The sequence below is a fragment of the Piliocolobus tephrosceles genome, chromosome 2, assembly GCF_002776525.5.
Source record: "Piliocolobus tephrosceles isolate RC106 chromosome 2, ASM277652v3, whole genome shotgun sequence".
In the NCBI taxonomy this organism is placed as follows: domain Eukaryota; kingdom Metazoa; phylum Chordata; class Mammalia; order Primates; family Cercopithecidae; genus Piliocolobus; species Piliocolobus tephrosceles.
In genome coordinates, this window is record NC_045435.1 from 88,292,078 (window position 1) to 88,307,671 (window position 15,594).

The 15,594-nt window shown below is 42.0% G+C and overlaps 1 protein-coding gene across 1 annotated transcript in view; it reads left to right on the forward strand.

The window, feature by feature from the left end:
- The first annotated feature begins 5,212 nt into the window (after window positions 1–5,212).
- Window positions 5,213–15,594, forward strand: part of SPINK8 (serine peptidase inhibitor Kazal type 8 (putative)) — a 29,351-nt gene continuing 18,969 nt past the window's right edge. Inside the window, exon 1 of the mRNA XM_023231564.2 lies at window positions 5,213–5,279. Coding sequence (XP_023087332.1) covers window positions 5,213–5,279 — 67 coding nt within the window. The remainder of the gene's footprint in view (window positions 5,280–15,594) is intronic.

Consider the following 15,594-nt stretch of genomic DNA (forward strand, 5'->3'; position numbering starts at 1 on the left):
TTTTTTTTTTTTTTTTTTTTTTTTTTGAGTCAGAGTCTCGCTCTGTCGCCCAGGCTGGAGTGCAGTGGCGCGATCTCAGCTCACTGCAAGTTCTGCCTCCCGGGTTCGCCATTCTCCTGCCTCAGCCTCCCGAGTAGCTGGGACTACAGGCGCCCGCCACCTCGCCCGGCTAGTTTTTTGTATTTTTAGTAGAGACGGGGTTTCACCGTGTTAGCCAAGATGGTCTCGATCTCCTGATCTCACGATCCGCCCACCTCGGCCTCCCAAAGTTCTGAGATTACAGACGTGAGCCACCGCGCCTGGCCTGTAACACCATCTTACAGCTAGACCTCTTTTGTAGAAAATAGGGCAAATGGAATGAAGTGCCATATGTGCAAACTTTCTTTTCATTAAGAGACAACTTGCGATTATGTTAAAAGTGTAATTTATGCCCTACAGGAAGCCTCAGAGTCTACCTCCCTGCCCCGGCGTTCCCCCAGCTCCTTCTCCAACTAACAAGGACCCCCCTTCAACCCAAATGGCCCGAAAGGAGATAGAGAAAGGAGTAAACAATGAAACAAAGGTGCCAATATTCCCCGATTACGCCCCCTCCAAGTGGTGCGAGGAGGAGAATTTAGCCCAGCCAGAGTGCATGTACCTTTTTCCCTCTCGGACTTGAGGTAAATTCTCAGATAACCCTGATGGTTATATTGATGTTTTACAAGGGTTAGGACAATCCTTTGATCTGACATGGAGAGATATAATGTTACTGCTAAATCAGACACTAACCCCAAATGAGAGAAGTGCTGCCATAACTGTAGCCCGAGAGTTTGGCGATCTCTGGTATCTCAGTCAGGTCAGTTATAGGATGACAACAGAGGAAAGAGAACAATTCCCCACAGGCCAGCAGGCAGTTCCCAGTGTAGACCCTCATTAGGATGCAGAATCAGAACGTGGAGATTGGTGCCGCAGACATTTGCTAACTTGCGTGCTAGAAAAACTAGGAAGAACCTATAAATTATTCAACGATGTCCACTATAACACAGGGAAAGGAAGAAAATCCTACTGCCTTTCTGGAGAGACTAAGGGAGGCATTGAGGAAGCATACCCCTCTGTCACCTGAATCTATTGAAGGTCAACTAATCTTAAAGGATAAGTTTATCACTTAGTCAGCTGCAGATATTAGAAAAAAACTTCAAAAGTCCACCTTAGGCCTGGAGCAAAACTTAGAACCCTAATGAACTTGGCAACTTAGGTTTTTTTTTAAAAATAGAGATCAGGAGGAGCAGACAGAATGGGACAAACGGGATAAAAAGAAGGCCACCACTTTAGTCATGGCCCTCAGGCAAGTGAACTTTGGAGGCTCTGGAAAAGGGAAAGCCTGGGCAAATCGAATGCCTAATAAGGCTTGCTTCCAGTGTGGTCTACAAAGACACTTTAAAAAGATTGTCCAAATAGAAATAAGCCTCCCCCTCATCCATGCCCCTATGTCAAGGGAATCGCTGGAAGGCCCACTGCCCCAGGAGACGAAGGTCCTCTGAGTCAGAAGCCACTAACCAGATGATCCAGCAGCAGGACTGAGGGTGCCCAGGGTAAGCGCCAGCCCATGCCATCACCCTCCCCAGGTATGCTTGATCACTGAGGACCAGGAGGTTAACTGTCTCCTGGACATTGGCACGGCCTTCTCAGTCTTACTCTCCTGTCCCGGATAACTGTCCTCCAGATCTGTCACTATCCGAGGGGTCGTAGGACAGGCAGTCACTAGATACTTCTCGCAGCCACTAAGTGATGACTAGGGAACTTTACTCTTTTCACATGCCTTTCTAATTACGCCTGAAAGCCCCACTTCCTTGTTAGGGAGAGACATTCCAGCAAAAGCAGGGGCCATTATATACTAGAATTAGGAGAAGGAAAAAGGGTAAGTACAGACTCTAAGTACGCTTACCTAGTCCTCCATGCCCACGCAGCAATATGGAGAGAAAGGGAATTCCCAACTTCCGAGGGAACACCTATCAAACATCAGGAAGCCATTAGGAGATTATTATTGGCTGTACAGAAACCTAAAGAGGTGGCAGTCCTACACTGCCGGGGTCATCAGAAAGGAAAGGAAAGGGAAATAGAAGGGAACCACCAAGCAGATATTGAAGGCAAAAGAGCCACAAGGCAGGACCCTCCATTAGAAATGCTTATAGAAGGACCCCTAGTATAGGGTAATACCCTCCATGCCGCTGTCCTACCAGTAGCTCCCCTTACCAAGAACTTCTGTGGAGAATGCGGCTTCCCAGAAATATTGAAGCCTCATCGTATAGGAGTTTTTCTAAAGGAAACCTCACTTTCATCCCCACACTCATATGCCCCTGCACTTCAGGCCATACATTTCAATACCTGTATCTTTAACCTCCTTGTTAAGTTTGTCTCTTCCAGAATCAAAGCTGTAAAACTACAAATGGTTCTTCAAATGGAGCCCCAGATGCAGTCCATGACTAAGACCTACTGAGTACCCCTGGACCAGCCTGCTAGCCTGTGCTCTGATGTTGATGACATAGAAGCCACCCCTCCAGAGGAAATCTCAACTGCACGACCCCAGCTACACCCGAATTCAGCAGGAAGCAGTTAGAGCAGTTGTCAGCCAACCTCCCAAACAGCACTTGGGTTTTCCCGTTGAGAGGGGGAACTGAGAGACAGGACTAGCTGGATTTGCTAGGTTGGCAAAGAATTCCTAAGCCTAGCTGGGGAAGGTGACTGCACCCACCTTTAAACACAGGGCTTGTAACTCAGCTCAAGCCTGACCAATCAGGTAGTAAAGAGGGCTCACTAAAATATAAATTAGGCTAAAGGCAGGAGGTAAAGAAATAGTCTAATCATATATCACCTGAGAACACAGGGGGAGGGACAATGATCGGGATATAAACCCAGGCATTCGAGCAGGGAGTGGCAACCCCCTTTGGGTCCCCTCCCTTTGTATGGGAGCTCTGTTTCCACTCTATTAAATCTTGCAACTGCACAAAAAAAAAAGACAGTTTTGCTCTGTCACCCAGGCTAGAGTGCAGTGACGCGATCTCAGCTTACTGCAACCTCCTAGGTTCAAGCCATTCTTGAGCCTCTTAGGTTCAAGCCATTCTCGTGCCTCAGCCTCATGAGTAGCTGGGATTACAGGCACATGCAACCATGCCCAGTTTTTTATTTTTTGCATTTTTAGTAGAGACGGGGTCTCATCATGCTGGCCAAGCTGGTCTCGAACTCCTGGCCTCAAGTGATCCACCTGCCTCAGCCTCCCAAAGTGCTGAGATTACAAGCTTAAGCCACGGTACTCAGCCTATTAAAATTTCTGATGAAAAATTTTACATGTCACTTAAAAAAAAAAAAAAATATATATATATATATATATATAAAAGCAGGCACCAAATTTAGAGGAATTAAAAGCAAAAATTTTGAAGACCACCATGGTAGACACTGTGGTTGATCAGAGCAGTGCTGAGAAAACACACTTGACCTCCTAGAACTATGTGGCATGTCCCCAGTTAAGGCCATTCATTTAGGACTTAGACCTAAGGAATTTATGATACCCAATAACTTCTGAACTTCCACTTTAAAAAATGTTAGCGTTTTGAGAAATTTTTATTCAAATGGTCGAACAGGCTATCATTTAAGGGAATGAGCACTCTATCTCCAGATTTCTCTACTCTGCTAAATAAGACTGAACTTGGAGGATTCCATATAAGGTAATTTTCTGCTTTAAAACCCTGTGAGTCAGGCCAGATCAGTGGCTCACATCTGTAATCTCAATGCTTTGGGAGGCCAAGCAAGACGGTCACTTGAGGCTAGGAGTTCAAGGCTGCAGTGAGCTGTGATCATGCCACTGTACTTCAGCCTGGGCAACAGAGCAAGACCTTGTCTCTAAAGAAATAAAAATAAATAGAACCTCTATGAGTCAATATAGAAATAATCTAAAGTAGATGTTTCAATAAAGTGAATACTTTTGACTTGATAAAATAACTGCACATGCAGATGTGGTAATTTATAGTATTGTGTCAATATCTGAAGCCATCTTGAATGTAATAATTATAATGCAAATTAAAATGTAGGAATTCAAAAATTGTGTATGACATATATCTAAAATGGTGGGTTCAGCTTTGGCAAAACAGCTAGATTTTGGTGTAGTACTGGACAGTACATACCACCCTCAGAAATTTGAAATATGAACTCTCAGAACCCAGTTTCTGAGAGCAACCGGGAGTCACAGCAGGTAAAGTGGACTTCTAAATTTGCAAACTTTTAAGGGTTGTATTATTTATTACTTGTTTTTTCTCAGGGGAGGTCTTGGGTAGAAATTACCTAGATATAGAATGAAAAATGTTTGCCTGGAAAATGTGTAGGATGAAGAGAATAGAAGCTACACCAAAGTAACAACACTAGGGACGATTACAAGTATAGGAGTGAGGTTTTGGTGTTTTGTCCCTTCCTGTTTCTTACTGTCTTTTGACTTACACATGTTGTTGAGTGACTGCCCTTCAGAGATGGGGTCCTACTGTGTTGCCCAGGAGGTCTCAAGTGATCCTCCTGCCTTGGCCTCCCAAAATGCTGGGATTTCAGGCATGAGCCACCATGCCCAGCTCCTTTTTTTTTTTTTTTTGAGACAGAGTCTCGCTGTGACCCAGGCTGGAGTGCAGTGGCGCAATCTCAGCTCACTGCAAGCTCTGCCTCCTGGGTTCACACCATTCTTCTGCCTCAGCCTCCTGAGTAGCTGGAACTACAGTCACCCGCCACCACACCAAGCTAACTTTTTGTATTTTTAGTAGAGACAGAGTTTCACCGTGTTAGCCAGGATGGTCTCGATCTCCTGACCTCATGATCCGCCCGCCTCAGCCTCCCAAAGGTCTGGGATTATAGGCGTGAGTCACCACGCCTGGCACACCCGGCTACTTTTAAATATTTTATTGAAAAATTCTTGGTGTTTATTCTTTCCCTTGCAAGTATTCTTTACTAACTCTTTTTCTGGCATCTTCTAAAATTCTTTTTTTAACATTTTTTTTTCAAATGTCCAATGATTTTAGGGAAATGAATTAAACAATTGAGTTGCATCAGACACAATTCATTCCAAATGACCTGAGGAAAGGACAAAGTATTTAGACTTCATTTCCTGGTCAGTGAGGGATCTCTGTGAGAACTTGTACTTCGCATAGGTGTTTGTCCTACATAAAAAGTTGCATATTTCCACAGTTCTTCTGTCACCATGAAGGGGACCTGCTCAGATGCCATCCTTGTTCTAGCTACCTCCATGTGGATAGCCTTTGCAATTGGTGAGTTATGTGTCCTTGCTCTGCCCACATTTTCTGCAGTAAATCTAGAATCATGAGAAAATTAGAGATGGAAGTGGAAGTGCTGTTCAGTTTTATTTAATCCTAATTTCTCATGTTACAAAAGTAGACATTAAAACCCAGAGAAAGGATTCACACAATGTTGTTAGTATCAAAGCTAGGAGTCGAATCCAAACCATCGAAGTCCAGGAACATTGAACTTTCCAAAATGCCAGGTTACTACCTAAGGTATTTAAACCTCAGAAATGTTCATTTCTAGAGTTTGTATATTTACATATCTCAAATCAAAAAAAGAACCTCATTAGGCTATGTGGAAATAGACTCAGATATTATTCTGGTTAATGGTGGGTTTTAGCAAAAGTTGTGCTTATAGTTAAGTGTAGGGAATCTCTGAAGTCCTCAACATGTCATTTTTCTATTCGGTTTCTGCAACTCTTTCCTACTTGTCTTCAATCTCTTACTTTCCATTGGTACTGTGTCTCACTTAAAACATTTTTTTCAAGCCTCTCACATCTTAGGAGAGTTCTGTAACAAGCTGAAAACTATTTTTCATAACTCTCATATCTTATGTAAAAAAACAAATAGGCCTGGTCCCTCTCCTCCCCTTCCCTCTCCAATTTAATCATCTGTTGACAAATTTAGGTATATTTCTACACTTCCTCACCATTCATTCAATCCTCACCCCCACTGCTACTGAACGTATCAGTCATTGGCATCAGCCCCCCTGCAAGCCCGCTGTGTTCCCTTCTGGCTGAGTCTCATCCTCTGTTGGGAACACATCATAACTCAACCAAGGCGGACCACTCCATCTTTCTTGCAAATCACCCTTTCCTTGTTCTCGTAGTTGTATGGCCTCATATTGTTTCCTCAAACCTATTTCTCCACTGTATGCCCATAACCTGTGACTAAGTTCCATGATAGAACACTTCATCTATCATGTAAATATGTGTGTTTTCCACATTTCCACAACAGTGACTTCCTCAGTGAAGGTTCTCATCATTTCATGAAAATGTTTTTATATTCTCCTTAACCATTCCCTTTGCCTCTAACTTGACTTACTCTCACCCATGTACCACTGCTACAATAGTTGTCATTTTTAGTGCAAATCTTACCTTACTTCTGCTGTAATAAACACAAAAGCCTTTGTAATGTGGCCCTTAACTACTATGCTGGGTTTCCCAGCACCCATTTATTTACACATCCAATAAATACATACTGTGCGTTGACCTTATGCCAGTAACTGGGCTAGACACTGGTTACGTGGCAGGAATGGTACCTGGTACCTGGACACACCAGTGGTGGAAGATACATAGATATCATGGTTCATTCCAAATATGAACGCACTTTTTTTTTTTTTTTTTTGAGACAGAGTCTTGCTTTTACCCAGGCTGGAGTGCAGTGGTGTGATCTCGGCTCACTGCAACCTCCACCTCCTGGGTTCAAGCAAGTCTCCCACCTCAGCCCCCAAAGTGGCTGGAACTATAGGCATGTGCCACCATGCCTGGCTAAATTGTTTGTATTTTTAGTAGAGATGGGGTTTGACCATGTTGGCCAGGGTAGTCTCGAACATCTGACCTCAAGTGATCCATCGGCTTGTCCTCCGAAAGTGCTGAGATTAAGGCATGAGTCACCTCACCCAGCCACACTTTTTCTTTCTTTCTTTTTTTTTTTTTTGAGATGTAGTCTCCCTTAGCCGCCCAGGCTAGAGTTCAGTGGCACCATTTTGGCTCACTGCAACCACTGTCTCCCAGGTTCAAGTGATTCTCCCATCTCAGCCTTCCGAGTAGCTGGGATTACAGGCACCCGCCATCATGCCTGGCTAATTTTTGTATTTTAGTCGATAGGGTTTCACCATGTTGGTCAGGCTGGTCTTGAACTCCTGACCTAAGGTGATCCGCCCGCCTCGGGCTCCTAAACTGCTGGGATTACAGGCATGAGCCACCACACCCAGCCCGGCCACACATTTTGATAAGTGTTTCAAAAGGTAGGAACAGTGAGAATGTGTAGAACTTAAGCCACTGCCTATCTTTCCCCTCCCCTTCCCAGCGCAATGTGATGGAAGATCTACTCTGGACAGATATGGCCAAGATGAGTTTTTCTTTTCTCCCTAAGCTTACAGGGGACAATGGTATATCTCCCTGGGAAGGACACGTCATCAACATTTTTCATTCCCCCATACCTCTGTGTTGCTGAGGCTACATTCCAGGAGAATGAGTCCAAGAGGCAGAGTCCTGTCTTTTCCCACCCATCTGCTACTTGTGAGACTGGGGCTCTATCCCAGGTGAGGCAGACTGAGAGTAGTGGGGCCATGATTGCCCTCACCCTAGCTTAGTGTATTAGTCCATTTTCACACTGCTATAAAGATACTACCTGAGATTGGGTAATTTATAAACAAAAGAGGTTTAATTGACTCACAGTTCAGTATGGCTGGGGAGGGCTCAGGAAACTTACAATCATGCTGGAAGGCAAAGGGGAAGCAAGGCACATCTTACTATGGCGAAGCAGGAGACTTAGAGAGTGAGAGAGCAAGGAAGTGCCTGCCATACTTTAAAACTCTCAGCTCTCGTGAGAACTCACTCACTATCACAAGAACAGCATGGGGGAAACCACCCCCGCGATTCAAACACCTCCCACTAGGCCCCTCCCTTAACAGGTGACACAGGTGGGAATTACAATTTGAGATGAGATTTGGCTGGGAACACACACAAATCATATCACTTAGCTTGTAGGTGGGAGGTTCCATGCTGGAAGAAACAAACTGAGAAGATTAGAGGCTATCACAAGAACAGCATTCTTACCATTATTACACAGTGTTCTGCTTGTAAAGCAGGTTATTGCTCTGAAATAAGCAGGCTGCTGTCCAGAGCAATGACATAGATATTTTGCCCAGGGAGAAAGGCAGGTCATAAGAACAGAGATCTCCAGAGATTTCTGAAAATCAACCAACCAAATAAAGAAAAACACGTTCTGACCGTATTTGTGTGGTGAAGTTTAAGCCTAAGGACACTGTTTTGGTCCATTTTGTCCTGCTATAACAGAATACCTACGACTGAGTAATTGATAAAGAACAGAGGTTTATTTCTTACAGTTCTGGAAGGTGAAAAGTCCAAAGTTGAGGAGCCCACATCTTGCAAGTCCTTCTTGCTGTGTCATGCATGACAGAAGGTGGAGGGGCAAGAGAACATGCACATGTGTGCACACACACAAGAGGAATGAATTCATCTGTTTATCAGGAACCATTCTTGCAGTAACATCATTAAGCCATTCATGAGGGCAGAGCCCTCATGACCTAATTGCTTCCCAAAGACCTCATCTCTCAACACTGTTGTGTTGGGGATTATGTTTCTAATACGTGAACTTTGGGAGACACACTCAAACCATAGCAGGCACTCTCAAAAACAAGAGAGATTTTGATGGGCAGCAATTAAGAGAAGGCAGGGTGGCTCCATGAAAACAATAAGCTAAGCCATAGGTCAACTAGTCTACCAGAAAGAATCAGGAAAAAGACTGCTAAAAAGAGGCCCCCCTGTGGGTAGGGGGGTCAGGGCAAACCTCAGAGGCTGGTCTCAAAACGATCCTGTAGAGGGATCCAAATTTAATTGGATCAGACTGTGGAGGAATTTATGCCTCAGAGAATTGTTGAAAGCAATAGAGCAATCATGTAGCAATTAGCAGAATGTAACATCTGGTGTGATACCAATAGAGGCAACATTTTAACAGAGAAATCAGAGAAAGAGATAGTCAAACTTAGCCCTGCTAAAACCACTGTCACCCCAAGATGACTGGGCACATGGCCAAAGCTGTATCCTCTGAAGAGTGACATCAGGCCGGGCACAGTGGCTCACGCCTGTAATCTCAACATTTTGGGAGGCTGAGGCAGGCAGATCACTTGAGGTCAGGAGTTTGTGACCAGCCTGGTCAACATGGTAAAACCCTGTCTCTACTAAAAATGCAAAAATTAGCCAGGCAAGGTGGCTCATGCCTGCAATCCAAGCTACTTGGGAGGCTGAGGCAGGAGAATCGGTTGAACCTGGGAGGCAGCAGTTGCAGTGAGCCGAGATCACACCACTGTACTCCAGCCTGGGCAACAGAGTGAGACTCTGTCTCAAAAATAAATAAAGAAAGAAAAGAAAAGAAAAGTGTGACATCAGAGGCTTCACACTGCAGGGGAAATAGATTTCACTAAAACATTCCAGCAACGTCATTAAACAAATTACAAGCAAACAACAACAAATCCTGAGAATGGAGATAAGTCAGCATCCAGAGTTGCTATAATATACTATCTAAATATCTAGTTTTCATAAAAAATTATGAGACAAGAAAAAAAAAAGCATGAGATCCATACAAAGGAGGAAAAAGGCAAGCAACAGAGACGACCTGTGAGAGGGTCCAGACAAAACCATCAAAGGAACTAATATAAATATTTACAAAAACTGAAGGAACTCATGCTTCCAGAAGTGAAGGAAGATAAAATGATGATGTCTTATCAATAAGCAGAGACAAATTCAATTTTTAAAAAGAATGGAAACTCTGGGGTTGAAAACTATAATAAATAAAAACATTCACTAGAAAGCACAGTAGATTGTTCTTCTAGCAGAAGAAAGAATCAGTAAACTTGAAGACAAAACAACTGAGATTATGCTATCTTAAGAACAGAGAGAAAAAAATACTGAAAAAAAGAGCAGTCTCTTAGAAATGTAGGACACCATTAAGAATATGAACATACACATAATGAAAGAAGCAGAGGAAAAAAGAGAAAAAGAAGAGAATGGAAATACTTGAAGAGATAATGGCTGAAAAATTCCAAATTCTGATGAAAAACCTTAATCTGTGCATCCAAGAAGTTCAATGAACTTCTGGTAGGACAAACACAAAGACATTCATATGTAGACACATCATTATCAAACTACCTAAAGACAAAGACCAAGAGAAAATCTTGAAAGCAGCAAAAGAAGCAAAACTTCTTTGCAAGTGATTTTTCAGTAGGATTAACAACTGATTTCACATCAGGAACCATAAGCCGGGTGCAGTGGCTCACACCTATAATCCCAGCACTTTGGGAGGCTGAGTTGGGTGGATCACCTCAGGTTGTGAGTTTGAGACCAGCCATGACCAACATGGAGAAACACCATCTCTACTAAAAATACAAAATTAGCCAGGCATGGTGGTGCATGCCTGTAATCCCAAGTATTCGGGAGGCTGAGGCAGGAGAATCGCTTGAACCCAGGAGGCGGAGGTTGCGGTGAGCTGATATTATGCCATTGCACTCCAGCCTGGGCAACAAGAGCAAAACTCTGCCTCAAAAAAAAAAAAAAAAAAAAAAGGAAACATGAAGGTCAGAAGGCAGTGGTATAACATATTCAAAGTGCTAAAAAGAAAAAAGCTATCATCCAAGAATCTTACATGCAGCAAAGTGACATTTCAAAAAAAAAAAAAAAAAAAAGGGGATTAAGACATTCCCAGATAAACAAGAACTGAGAGAACTTTTTTCTAGCAGAATTACCTTACTAAAAACACCAAAGGAAGTTCTTCAGGCTGAAAGCAAGAGGCAGACAAAAATTCAAATCCACATAAACAACACACAGCAAGGTAAAGATAAGTAATTATAAAAGGATAAATGCACCATTCTTCTCCTTTCTTATTTTAACTGAGTTTGAAAATCATTGTATAATTAGCAGGGCATGATGGAGGGTGCCTGTAATCCCAGCTACTTGGAAGGCTGAGGCATGAGAATCACTTGAATGTGGGAGGTGGAGGTTGCAGTGAGCCGAGATCATGCCATTGCCTGATGATAGAGAAAGACTCAGTCTCAAAAAAAAAATTTTTTTTTTGTATAAAATCATATATGTGGGCCAGCATGGTGTCTTGTGTCTGTAATCCTAGTACTTTGGGAGGCCAAGATGGGAGGATTGTTTGAGCCCAGGAGTTTGAGGCCAGCTTGGGCAACATAGCAAGATCCCATCTTTTAAAAGATAAATTACTAAAAACTTTTAGACCATATGTATGCAATTATATTTTTCCATCTACAGCATATAGAAATGTAATGTATTTGACAATAAAAGCACAAAAGAGATGAGTGGGAACAAAGCAGGATTGATGCAAAGAAATGACACCAGATGGTAACTTAAATCTATAGGAACAAATGAAGAGAACAAAAAATGGTGAATAAGAAGGTTAATATAAGAAAGGATGGGTCAGGCATGGTGGCTCATGCCTGTAATCCCAGCACTCCAGGAGGCCAAGGCGGGTGGATCATGAGGTCAGGAGTTTGAGACCATCCTGGCCAGCATTGTGAAACCCTGTCTCTAATAAAAATACAAAAAATTAGCAGGGCGTGGCAGCATGTGCCTATAGTCCTGGCTACTCAGAAGGCTGAGGCAGGAGAATCGCTTGAACCTGGCAGGTGGAGGTTGCAGTGAGCCAAGATTGTGCCACTGTACTCCAGTCTGGGCAACAGAGTGAGACGGCATCTAAAAAAAAAAAAGGAAGGATGGCCGGGCGTGGCGGCTCACACCTGTAATCCCAGCACTTTGCGGGGGCCGAGGTGGGCAGATCACCTGAGGTCGGGAGTTTGAGACCAACCTGACCAACATGGAGAAACCCCATCTCTACTAAAAATACAAAATTAGGCATGGTGGTGCAGACCTGTAGTCCCAGCTACTGGGGAGGCTGAGGCAGGAGAATCTCTTGAACTAGGGAGGTGGAGGTTGTAGTGAACCAAGAATGCATCAGTGCACTCCAGCCTGGGCAACAGAGTGAGCAGCTGTCTCAAAAAAAAAAAAAAAAAAAAAAAAATTACAACATCACATTAAAAAATACTTACTTATGCAACATAAACCAGTGAAGGAGGACTTGAGAAAAAAGGAGACATACACAAAACAAAAAGTAAAATGGCAGGTATAAGTCAATTCAACTATACCGATAAAAATGTTAAATGTGAATGAATTACACAATCCAATCAAAAGGCAGAAACTGTCAGACTGAACAGAAGAAAAACCAACATCCAACTATATGCTTTCTATGGAGATACTCCTTAGATTCAAAAACACGAATAAGCTGAAAGTAAAATGATGAGAAAAATATATCATGCAAACTGCAACCATAAAAAGCTGGAATGGTTATACTAATATCAGACAAAATAGACTTCAAAACAAAAATGTTACTACAAATGAAGAGAGACATTCTTTTTTTTTTTTTTTGAGACGGAGTCTCGCTCTGTCACCCAAGCTGGAGTGCTGTGGCCGGATCTCAGCTCACTGCAAGCTCCGCCTCCCAGGTTCACGCCATTCTCCTGCCTCAGCCTCCCGAGTAGCTGGGACTACAGGTGCCGCCACCTCGCCCGGCTAGTTTTTTGTAGTTTTTAGTAGAGACGGGGTTTCACCGTATTAGCCAGGATGGTCTCGATCTCCTGACCTCGTGATCCGCCTGTCTCGGCCTCCCAAAGTGCTGGGATTACAGGCTTGAGCCACCGCGCCCGGCCACGAAGAGAGACATTCTATGATAAAGGGTCAGTCTATCAGGAAGATAAAACAATTATGAACATATATGTACCTAAAAATAAAGCCCCAAATATATGAAGCAAACTAACAGAATTGAAGGAAGAAATTGATAATACAACAATAATAGTTGGAGACATCACCTCACACTTTTAATAATGACTAAAACATAGGCCAGGTGTGGTGGCTTACCCCTGTAATCCCAACACTGTGGGAGGCCAAGGCAGACAGATCACCTGAGGTCAGGAGTTCAAGACCACCCTGACCAACATGGAGAAACCCTGTCTCTAATAAAAATACAAAAATCAAGCAGGCATGGTGGCACATGCCTGTAATGCTAGCTACTTGAGAGGCTGAGGCAAGAGAATCACTTGAACCCAGGAGGCAGAGGTTGTGGTGAGCTGAGATTGCGCCATTGCACTCCAGCCTGGGCAACGAGAGTGAAACTCCATCTCAAAAAAATAAAAATAAAAATAATAATGGTTAAAACAGCTAGACAGAAGACCGATAAGGAAATAGAAGACTAGAACAACACTATTAAACAACTAGATCTAACAGACATCTACAGACTACACCATCCGACAATATCAGAATACACATACTGCTCAGGTGCACATGCAATGTTCTCCAGGATAGGCTATATCCTAGATCATAAAACAAGCCTCAATAAATCTAAAAGGATTGAAATCCTTTTAGTAAAGTAAAGTACTTTTTCTACTATATAGAAATATTTATTTGAATGTATTTCTATGTTTCTCTATATAGAAATGTAATATATTTCACAATAACAGCACAAAGGAGGTGAGTAGGAGCAACATTGCTCTCACCACTACTATTTAACATTGTACTGGAAGTTCTAGACAGGGTAATTAGGCAAGAGAAAATGAATAAAAGTTATCCAGATAGGATTGGAAGAAGTAAAATGATCTCTATTTGTAGATGACATAATTCTGTGAATAGAAAGTCCTAAGGAATACTCTAAAAACTGTTAGGGTTAATAGCAAGTTTGCAGAATATAAGAGCAATATACAAAAATCATTTGTATTTCTACACACTACTAATGAACATCCTGAAAATGAAATTAAGAAACCAATTTCACTTACAATAGCATCAAAAATAATAAAATACCTAAGGATAATTTACCAAAGGAGGTGAAAGACTTGTACACTGAAAACTACAAAACATTGATGAAAGAAATTCAAGAAGACCTAAACCAACATAAAAATATCCCATCTTCATGGATTGGAAGACTTAACATTGTTAAGATGTCAATACTCTAGAAATCAATCTACAGATTCCATGCAAATCCTTCACAGTCCCAGCTGGCTTTTTCACAGAAATGGAAAAGCTGATCCTAAAATTCATATGGAAAAGCAAAAGACTAACAATAGACAAAACAATCTTGGGAAAAAAAACAAAGTTGAAGTACTCACACTTTTCAATTTCAAAGCTTAGTACAAAGTTACAGACATCAAGACAGTTTGGTACTAGCATGAGAATAGATATACAGGTCAATGTTTGAGTCATACGTTTTATGAAAAAGAAAAAAATACAGATCAATAAAATACAAGAATCCAGGGGAAAAACACCTTACATTTGGAGTGAATTGATTTTAACAAGGTCTTAAGACAATTCAGTGGACGATAATCTTTTTAAACAAATGCTGCTAGGACAACTGGATATCTATATACAAAAAAATAAATTTGGATCTTTTCCATGGACACAAATTATAATGCCCTAACATGGATCACAGAACTAAATGTAAGAGCTAAAATTATAAAACTATTAGACGAAAACCATATGAGTGAATTTTGTGACCTTGAATTAGGCAAAGCCTTCTTAATGGTGGCACCAAAGGCAGAAAGGAACAACAAAAACAAAAAGATCAATTGGACTTTTAAAAACTTTTGTGACTCAAACAATACCAATAAAGATACCAATATGGCCAGGAGTGGTGGCTCATGCCTGTAATCCCAGCACTTTAGGAGGCTGAGGCAGGCAGATCACCTGAGGTACTGAAAATACAAAAATTAGCTGGGCGTGGTAGTGCACACCTATAATCCCAGCTACTCAGGTGGCTGAGGCACGAAAATTGCTTGAACCTGGGAGGTGGAGGTTGCAGTAAGCAGAGATCATGCCACTGCACTCCAACTTGTGTGACAGAGCGAGACTCTGTTTCAAAAAACAAAACCAAACCAACCAAACAAACAAAAACAACGAAGATACCACTTCACACCTACTAGGATGGCTATAAGCAAAAAGAGAGATAGTAACAAGTGTTAGCAAGGATGTGAAGAAATTGAAGCCATCGTGCATTGCTGGTGGGAATGTAAAATGCAGCTGCTTTGGAAAATAGCCTGACAACTCCTTAAAAGGTTTAAATATGACTGGCAATTCCACACTTTGTATATACTCAAGGGAAATACACATGCCCACACAAAAATGTGTGCATAAATATTCATAGCAGCTTTATTCACAACAGCAAAAAAGTGAAAGCAACTCAAATGTCCATTAACTGATTAATGGATAAATGTGGAATATACATAAATTGAATATTATTTAGCTATAAAAAGGAATGAAGTACTGATACAAGCTACAATATAGTTAAAACATTAAAACACAGACACAAAAAACCACATGCTTCATTGCATGACTCCATTTATATGAACTGTCCAAAGAAGCAAATCTATAGAAACTGAAAGTAGAGGCTGGGCTTGCTGGCTCACATCTGTAATCCCAGAACTTTGAGAGGCTGAGGTGGGCAGATCACCTGAGGTCAGGAGTTCGAGATCAGCCTGGCC